This window comes from Stigmatopora nigra, chromosome 4 (assembly GCF_051989575.1).
Source record: "Stigmatopora nigra isolate UIUO_SnigA chromosome 4, RoL_Snig_1.1, whole genome shotgun sequence".
Classification (NCBI taxonomy): Eukaryota; Metazoa; Chordata; class Actinopteri; order Syngnathiformes; family Syngnathidae; genus Stigmatopora; species Stigmatopora nigra.
Genome location: NC_135511.1, coordinates 14,340,949 through 14,351,026, shown reverse-complemented (window position 1 = coordinate 14,351,026; position 10,078 = coordinate 14,340,949). Strand labels below are relative to the sequence as shown.

Genomic DNA, 10,078 nt, shown 5'->3' with positions numbered 1-10,078 from the left:
GTAACCCTGGGTTGTGATGAGTATCTGAATTTAGTTTGATACATCACATGCAAGAGACCCTTTTAGGATGTTGTTGTAAATGTTACAGTGAAAGAAAAAAAATAGTTAATGTGTACTGCCTCCTTATATCTTTTTCCATTCTACTCGTTTGTGTACTTTTTTGTCATTTGTGGACACTCACACATACACATAGTTAGACATTTGCATCACTATGCATGGCCTCATTCACTTTTTTTAAAGTACATTTACTTCAAGGCTACTGTTAACGGCGATAGACGTCCAATTTATTTGGACTAGATTAAATTTTTTATCGCCAAACACCCAATTTAAATGAAATATGAAGGTAAAAAAAAGCAACCCTTTAGTCACAAAAATGTAAAGGAAAAATAACTACTTCCATAACTGGCAGCTACATAATTTTCCAATTGTTTTTTTTTTCATTTTATTTTCCATGTCCAGGATGCAGTATGTAAAAAAAAAGTGGTTTTGTTCTCTCTTTGTAGCTGTATGGTGTATTATGTGAATACATAGTGTATTTGGTAAAAATACCACAATATTGTTTTTTCGTTGAGCTCTAAAATAAAACATTGAAGTCAATCGACCATTGTCTTTCTTTGCAATCCACACCAAAAAAATAGTATTCTGTTTGCTCGGTATTATTATTCTTTCTATTTTGACAAATTTCTACTTTTATTGGAAATATGTTTTGTATATATATCGAGGATAGCCAACTGCAGTTTTTTCTTATCTCCCTTTCTTGACCACACCTGAATCAAATTATTACCTCATCAGCAAGCTGTCTTGCAGCTGGATCACGATTCTGATGATTTGTTTGGCTAGATGTGTTAGTGTAGGAAAAATGTGGAAAACAGAAAGTATCGAGTCTCCAACCAACGAGATTTGCCAGCCCTGATATATATCATGGATGATGTACATTGTCATCACTTGGAATGCACCGCCCACCTGTTTAGCGTTGCCCACCGCAATGTTCACACGTTTATTTCCACTTTGACTTTTATTCGAAGGTATCGCTTTTTCTCGAACTTCATCTGAAACTGAAAAGGTAAGTAGGCGCTCTTAATTGACGTCGTTTCCAGTCAATTGTGAGTCACTTTGTTTAACGCAACAAGTGGCTTGTATTTTGATTTTATTAGTGTTTTTTTTTTCTTCCGGGAATCCGACTCGTTTTGTTTCATATTAAGGTACATTTCGGCGCAAGATGATGACGAATCTTAATGTTTTGGGTTTTTTTTTTTAATCTGGGGAAAGTGGTCGTTTTCACGTATACATTGTGCAAGTGTCGTTGCCATAAATATTGTGCTCATAATTAAACATCGGTCTATATATATTTACTGAAGGAGTAGCTTTATTGATTTACGGCGAATAAGTCCAAAAAAAATTGTGTATTCCAGAAATTACACGCAAGGGTGAAGTGGTTAGCGCGTCGGTCTCGCAGTTTCGAGCTCGGGGGTTCGATACCAGTTTGGTTGTCATTGTGGAGTTGGCATGTTCTCTCAAGGCTTGTGTTGGTTTTCTCTGAGTATTCTGGTTTCCTACTACGTCCCCAAAGCATAGATTTTATGCTAGTGAATATATGGTCTTTTATTTATTTATATATTTTAATTTTTAATTATTTTTTTTAACAGAAATAACAGCCTTAATATACATGTCTACATTTGTATTCTTTTTTAAAAGGGAAAATACATGGTGATTTTTTTTATGCAGAAAAAAACTATGGTATATAGTTTTTGGACAAATCAAAGCTTTACTATATAGTCTGCCTTTTTAATATATATAAATGTCGAAAATAAGCCTTACTATCCCTGGTCTTCTTTGTCATATTTAGTTGTGTGCATTATATTAAAGAGTAAATGAGTACATTAAATTGGTCGCTTTGGTTTCCTCCTACTGAAGGTCAATGTTTGATTCATCTATTTTGACAATTTCTCTGGCATATGGCGATTTTAGGAACATATATTACTTGCACTAAAAAACTTCCAGCAGCATTTGAATATGCCACTCGCCCTAAAAATTGTGGCGGTTTGACATCCTTAATGATATCCGCAAATTAAACTTGGATTTATCTAACTTCACATTCACCCCAAAAATTGCAGCGCTTTGGAAATAGTCACATTAAAAAAATATTGTCTCAGTTTTTATACTTTTAAGAATTAGTGTTCCACATGTTAAGATTCTTTGAAAAAACACCTGTCAGATGAATGTCATTTATGCCAAAAGACTTTTAAGGACTCGCTATGGTAAGCGAAAACCGGCAGGAAAATAACTAACTTAACAATGCAGGGAAAGCACAAGTTATAATTTAGGCTCATCGGGTGTCCATATTGAAAGGAGGTGTTTGAAGAATACCCATTCATTCTCTTGCTAATCTTGAGCTGACATTTTTTAGTTTCCTTGGAGACCGCTTCTTGCCCCTCGGGTTCGTATGTTTCCGTTCAAATGTTGAATACTAATCAACATAACCTGCCTGAAGCTAGAATTATAAGTTCATATTTCCTGTCTCCGCAAAATCGTCATTCGCTATTCTAAAGTTCATTGACGAGATTTGCACCTTTTCAAGTGCAAATGAAGTTTAAGGGTCAAAATAATGTGCAATGGCACCTTTAGGGCAGAAAAAAACATAACTATGGGCTATGCTAACCCATCAGGTCGTTCAATATGATATTATCTTGCCATTCTTATAATAGTCTGTATATATAGATTTTTGCCTAAGAAGAAATACCAGTAACGGTAAGATATGAAAGAGGAAGACACAATGACTTATTACTTTATCGTCATTATGGTCGCAGGGGGTGCTGGAGTCTTTCCCAGCTGACAGCCTGAATTGGTGGCCAGCCAATCACAGGGCACAAGGACAAAAAGGACAACCATGCACACTCGGACTACTTTTTTTGGGGTAATTTAGAGTGTCCAATTAGCCTACCATGCATTTTTTGGAGTGTGGGAGGAAAGCGGATTACTCAGAGGAAACTCACGCAGGCCCGGGGTGAACATGCAAACTCGTAGGTGGATGTGACATGGATTTGAACCCAGAACCCCAGAGCTGTGAGGCAGACATGCTAACGATTAGGTGTAGGGAACCTATAGCTCGGGAGGTTTTTCTGGTGGGTGTATATGGCTCCCAGCTAACTTGTCAGTTAATGTAAGGCGCCGTTTTAATAATTTTTTTAATTAGACGACTCTTTATGGATACAGTGATTAGCAACAGTGTAAGAATGTTGTTAAAAAAATTCTGAGACTTTTTCTACTTTAAAAGGAGTAAAATGAGTTTAAAAAAAGCACACTTTGGTGGATTTTAAATTATGAGTATGGATCTCAAAGAATATAGTTTTAAAATATGAATTGTTTACGTCTCTGTCAATAAGATTTCCGACGATTGTGGTAACCACTCGCACCACCGGCTGCTTTGATTGGTGACTCGTCTAATTATACGCGCTTCAACAGGTGAACGAACATGGTCAAATTTGAAAAGCAGATGCATCTTTTAATTTGCAGCCTTTCTAATTCTTAACACACTGCAGAAATAACTTGCTCGTACCTAAGTTGGAGTTTAAAAAAAAATAATAATAATGACTCGTTGACAAGGCTTTATTTTGCTGAGGTGAGCTGGCAGCACGGACAGTATTAAAACACAAAAGGTCACTTTTAGCTACAAGCTGATAGAGAATCTTACGTAAATGCAGACAAAAAAAAGCCGAAAAAACTGCCAAAAACAACAACAACAAAAAAAGGTTGGATTCCCCTGTGTGATTCAGATGTTGTGATTGTCATCAACCCCCTTCTGTGTATTTAAACCCTGTGTTTTTGTACGCCGCTGTGGGAATATTGTATCCTGGTTAGTGATGATTCTTTTTGTTTCTACTGTGTTAACCCTATTGAGTTTGTAGTTTTATTTTTTGTTTTTATGATTTTTTTTTTGTCTTAAAAGGTATTTACAAAATTGGATTTTAACACTTTAGATCAGGCATGGGCAAACTACGGCCCGCGGCCACATTCGGCCCACATACTAGGCCTTTTAATCCGGCCCGCCGATATTGTCCAAATATTTTTTCCCCCAAGATGGCGCCGTCATGCGGAAGCCAGTGGCAGTAGCTCTGTCCACTCTTATTTGTTTTTTGTGTTTTACAGCCCTTCTATCTTTTTTTAAATGACATTTTAATATTTCTTAATACATTCCTTTTTACTTGACTTTGTACTTTATACTTTTTACTTTAATAATGAGTGATGAGCATGTTAATACTTTAGTCCTTTTTTTCTGTTTATGTTTCATATGTACTGTTAACGGATGTACTTTTTTATGTGTATCGTATCATGTGCTGACCTGGCCTATCTGTCAAATTTTTAAAGTCAATGTAGCCCCCGGGCCGGAAAGCTGCTTTATATGTTTATTTTTTATTTTTTATGCAACACAAGCACCTGCTTAGGCGAGGTTGTTATTGTGCGTGTTTTGGTCATCTATTTGCATTTAGGAACTTATGAATTGATAAAACTGAAGTTGATGCGAAACAAAATTGGACGGGTAAGAAGCCATGTTTGTGCAATCAACCCTGGGCTACAAACCTGCCAATTTTTCTTATTGGAATTGGAATAATTGATTGTTTTCTATTTAAACTGGGGCCCAAATTAAAAAAAAATCAAGCCTGGTAACATCTTAGAGCTGAAACCGCATTCAAAATCGGATGTATGGTTTTACCTCCATTTTGTCCAACGTCACCAGACTAACGCACACATTCTCAGAAATCATATAAATTGTATATATGAGAGAGAAGCTTGGCGACGCTTGAATTCCTTTGACATTTCTTTCCTACATAGAAAAGAAATATCTCAAGTTATTACTTGGAACAAATTCCATTTTCCGTATAGTTCTTGTGCGCACAAAGTTTTCTTTTTTAATGTCATTTCTTTTCACTAGAGTCGACATAGTGTTGTTTATAAACGGCCATTAAACGAGCCATTAACGGTGATGGACATCCAATGCCTTTTTTTTAAGAGCAACCATTGGATTTAGTTGACAGATTCAATGAAATCTTGTGTTTTATCTTCTTTCTTCATCTATTTTTATTCTACAGGTAATCATGATGGGGATGGAAACTGAACCGGAAAACACGACCTTGAACGCTGACTTTGAAAAGGAAACGAACATGACGTTATTCCCCTACTATCAACATTCACTCTCTGTAGCTATAAGTTACATCTTGGCCTATCTTTTCATCTTCTTGCTTTGCATGGTTGGAAACATTTTGGTGTGTTTGACGGTTCTTGGAAACCGTCACATGCGAACGGTGACTAACCTCTTCATCTTCAACCTGGCTGTCAGTGACCTCCTAGTTGGTATTTTCTGCATCCCAACCACACTTGTGGATAATCTGATTACAGGTAATATATATAAAAAATCAAGTAGTCTTTCCCGAAAGTGTACTTTAATGTTGTCATGGTCAGAAAGTACAGTGTTCCCTCGCTACTTCGCGGTTCAGCTACCGCAGACTCGGAGCTTCGTGGATTTTTCTTTTGGAAAAAAAAAAATAGAAATACAAACTTTACATTGAAACAACATATTCTACAGTTTTTTTTGTTATAACATGAATTTCACTATCTCTACCCGTATTCTATATGGTGTACTGTATACAGGGGGTAAAAAAAATAAAAATAAAATAAAAATAATTTTAAAAAAAAATTAAAGAAAAAAAAATTGAATTAAATTCAAATTAAGCATTTTTGAGGGGGAATCCCTACTTCACGGAAATTCACTTTTCGCGGATGGTCCCGGTCCCCATCAACCGCGATAACCGAGGGAACACTGTATTTCCAGGATTAGGAGTCAAAACTATAAACAGGTAAAGTATAAATATTTATTCATTTAGTTCCTGTCCTTGGGATTTTGCTGTGCATTTATTTAATACTTTGTACATTATAAATGGTTAAATGCAGGGATCGGAAAGTCAACTGTGTCAAGGAGGTATTTCTCTCCCCTAACAATGATTAGCAGTGTATGGATACACAAATGGAAAAAAAAACGTAACAAATGAGTTTTGTTTAGTGCATTGCTACCATTATTATCCAAGAGACCTCTCGCCACTATTTGTCCTGGAATGTATAGCCTATACCAAAAGGCAGTCACCCACGCGAAAGGATATAGTAATTAAAGTGTTTAGACTCTAGTGAATGCATAAAGACGTTTTTTTTTTTTTGCTGGCAGAACTTGTTGGAAAAAAACTGTTATAACATAGGGATGTAAACATATACCTTTTCTTTGTGTGAGGAAAGCATTTATCTTGTACTGTACAACATGTTATTTCATTTTCTGAACCGCTAGGGTCACACGGGTGCTGGAGTCTATCCCAGCTGACTCTAGGACATAGACAGAGGATACCTGAATCAGTAGCCAGCCAATCACAGAGCCCGATGAGATGGATAGGGGGAATTTAGTGTCCAATCAGCCTACCATGTATGTTTTTGGAATGTGGGAGGAAAGCGGAGTACCCGGAAGAAACCCACGCAGGCCTGGGGAGAACATGCAAACTCTACACAGGTGGACCGACATAGATTTGAACTCAAGACCTTAGAGTTGTGAGGCCGATACGTGAACCATTGGCACCGCCGGTGCACCTGTTCAATATCTAAGATTAAAAAAAAAGAAAAGAACTTCAGTTCTCGTGAAGAAAGAAGCACCCAAGTAATCCCTGAGCCCGGTCGAGAAATAGAACCATTGTTGCATTCAATGCGGGATTTTTTCTTTTTTTAGCTTCTTTGAAGAGTTTTTCTTCAATCTCATATCTTCAATTACACCACATTTCAAGTGAGGAAGCTTTCTAGTTTCCATTTGTTTGATGGTACAGTTGGAGATCACTCGTCGTCTGCTTGAAATGACGAAAATCAATGTAAATAACATAAGAATACTTACCCATGCTAATGCAGAATTCCATATAACATCATCATGATGAAATTTGCAACTGAATATAAATCACAGACTTGGCTGCACTGAGGGGAAAAAGAAGGTGTCACTTAGTATAATTAGAACTACAGCATAATTCACCATTTTATTTTTACCTAAAGCAATTCTTCATTTCAAGCTGTACTATCACAACTCTTTTCTTTAGTAGCCTGCTGCTTCCAACTAACTTTAAATCCAATAATCCTCAGCAAAAATGCAAAAATGGTTCTTGCATTTCCAGGTCTATTACCATTGTAATACAATAATAATAATAATAATAAATTGACTTTTCCTGGCCTGAAACAAAAAGGCAATTACCCACCATTAAACTGCAATTGTGCAAAGGAGAACTGTAAGTACTGCTATTTTGTGACAATTAAATCCTAAAAAAAAAAAAAAGAAAAATACCATTTAGACCGAAAAGAACATGTTATGGATTTTTTAAGTATTTGTGTTATCAGAGTATGTAAGAAAAATCTGTCTCTTGTTTTACAGGCTGGCCATTTTCCAACATTGTCTGCAAGATGAGTGGTTTTGTACAGGGTGTGTCGGTATCCGCATCAGTCTTCACACTGGTGGCCATAGCTGTTGAAAGGTTAGTTTTTGGGGTTTTGTTGTGCTGGAATTCACTATTTATATGAATCAATTCTTCGTTTAATGGTGGTGTTCAAAACAAAAGACGGGTAGCATTCCAGCTACTAAAGAGTACCGTATTTTTCGGACTATAAATCGCATCAGCCAAAAAAAAAACATTCCAATGAAGAGAAAACGAATTAGATATCGCACTGGAGTATGATTGATCAAAATAACACAAACATTTAAAAAAAATATGAAAATAAAATAGAGAACATGACCAATTATGCACTACTCTCGTCTTCTTTGCGCAGCAGCAATCATATGGCACGCAGTAAATAAAATCCAAACTTTTTTTAATTTATTTTTTTACCCCTTTCCCCATGATGGCGCCGTTTCCACGGCAGCCAGTTGCAGTATGCCTGTCCATTCTTATGTTTTTCGTGTTTTACAGCATGTTTTACATGGAAAAAATTAAGGGAACATTGAACATGACTGTTTTTCAGTTAGCAGTAGCCTTTTTTTGCCTTATTTCTGTGCCTACTGAATGTTTTTTTTATTTATTTTTTTGGTAACACCCACTATTTTTTTCCCAACAGATTTCGTTGTGTCGTGTATTTACACAACAAGTCAACCAAAGTCACCGCCAAAGTCGCAATCGCTTTTATCTGGGTACTAGCAATGGCGATCATGTGTCCAGCTGCTATCGCCTTGACAGTGGAGGAGGTTCCTTTTCACTACATGGTCCACAACGACGACTCCAACCACACGTTAGTAGTACTTTACACTTGCTATGAAGACTTTGCCAACCCAAAGATGACAAAGTTTTACACGGCAGTTCTTTTTGCCCTCATCTACCTGGTCCCATTGATGGTAATAGCAATCATGTACGGCACCATTGGAGTCAAACTATGCTCCTCCGTTTTGGCCAAAAGAAAGCCACAGGGGCCCGTCATCCAGGTCAGGGGTCCGAGACGGCGGAAGCCCTTGTCCTCCCAGAAAAAGATTCAGGCCATCAAAATGCTTTTCCTAGTGACTTTGCTTTTTATGTTATCGTGGTTGCCGCTCTGGACTGTCATGATAATGGCCGACTACGGGGGCTTGAAGAAAGACCAAATGGATTTATTGATCAGCTACATCTTCCCTTTAACCCATTGGTTGGCTTTTGCCAATTCTAGCATCAACCCCATAATCTATGGCTATTACAATGAGAATTTTAAAAAAGGATTTCACGCAGCGTCCATTTCTATGAGTTTCTCCAGTTTAACGCGTTGCCACGCGTGGAGAAGTATCACGGCACGTCTCCAGAGACGGAGGTCCGAGCGAGTGCTTTATGAAGGGACAAACTGTCGAAATAGCAGTGGTAATAACAGCCAGCAGCTCTTTTCTCTGAGAAATAGAGTACACAATGAAAGGCCAGATATCGACAAACAAAAGCCAAACAGGATTACAAGGGTCTCGTGTATGGGTCTACGGTCAAGGATGAGCGTTTCGCACCAAGGAATAGAAATGGCCACGGTGAAAAGAAATTCAGTTCGTGGTAAAAAGAGGGGAGGTGCCAGCCAGTTGGCAGTTACAAAACAAGCTTGGGATAAGTGAATTACATTAGAATTGTGGAAAAATTAAATTTAAAAATGACCCCTCCCGTGGAGTTTGCATGTTCTCCCCGGGCCTGGTTGGGTTTTCTCCGGGTACTCCGCTTTCCTCCGACATTTCCCCAAAAAAACATGCATGGTAGGCTGATTGGACACTCTAAATTGCCCCTAGGTATGAGTGTGCATGGTTGTCTTTTGTCGCCACCGATTCAGGCTGGTCCAGAGACCGCTGCTGGGATTGGCTCCAGCACCCCTTGCGAGCATAATGAGGGTAAAGCGGTGAAGAAAGAAATGAGATTGTTACTGTGGTATCCGGTTTGATTGTGCACAAGGGGTAATGTTAGTTTTCTTGTTCCCTAAGAGAGGAAGACTCCCAGTGTGTCCAACAATCAAGTATTGATTGACCACATGTTGAGAAAGAACATTTAGAGCCACCTAGTTATAGCCATCTCTTTTTTAACGTTTATGTGAGTTTTTTTTCCCAGTGAGAAGAATGCGTCATTTTATCTTTCACTCTGCGATCAGTTCAGAAGGAGGGCAGCTGTGACGTGAAAAATTAGCAAAAGGCACTCAAACCAAGCAGGTAGGTCAAAGTGGCGGCCCGGGGGCCAAATCTGGGCCGCCGCATCATTTTGGGTGGCCCGGGAAAGTAAATCATGAGTGCTGACTTTCTGTTTTAGGATCAAATTAAAATGAAGAGTATAGATGTATATAAAATGTTCTGATTTTGCCTCTTCTAAATCAATAATTCGAAATTTTTAATCATTTTTTTCTGTATTTTTAGTTCAAAAATCATTTTGTAAAATCTAAGAATGTAATTTAAAAAAAGCTAAAATAAAAATTGTTTTAGATCTATAAAAAACTGAATATGCAGTGCTTTTAATCCATTTATAAAAAAAAAAAATCTAAATATTATAACTAAAATAGTCTGGCCCACATAAAATCGAGCTGACGTTAACAT

General features: G+C 37.5%; 1 protein-coding gene across 1 annotated transcript; it reads left to right on the top strand.

The window, feature by feature from the left end:
• The first annotated feature begins 924 nt into the window (after positions 1–924).
• Positions 925–9,121, top strand: LOC144195217 (neuropeptide FF receptor 1-like). Its single transcript, XM_077714683.1, has 4 exons — positions 925–1,063; positions 5,088–5,394; positions 7,445–7,544; positions 8,122–9,121. The coding sequence occupies exons 2-4, from the start codon at positions 5,094–5,096 to the stop codon at positions 9,119–9,121; spliced, it is 1,401 nt and encodes a 466-aa protein (XP_077570809.1). The 5' UTR covers positions 925–1,063; positions 5,088–5,093.
• Positions 9,122–10,078: the final 957 nt, after the last annotated feature.

Excerpts from the sequence above, each read along its gene's own strand:
- LOC144195217 (XM_077714683.1), top strand. The coding sequence starts at position 5,094 with ATGATGGGGATGGAAACTGAACCGGAAAACACGACCTTGAACGCTGAC. Across the intron at positions 5,395-7,444 it reads TGTGGATAATCTGATTACAG|GCTGGCCATTTTCCAACATT; the intron begins GTAATATATATA and ends CTTGTTTTACAG. Across the intron at positions 7,545-8,121 it reads GTGGCCATAGCTGTTGAAAG|ATTTCGTTGTGTCGTGTATT; the intron begins GTTAGTTTTTGG and ends TTTTCCCAACAG.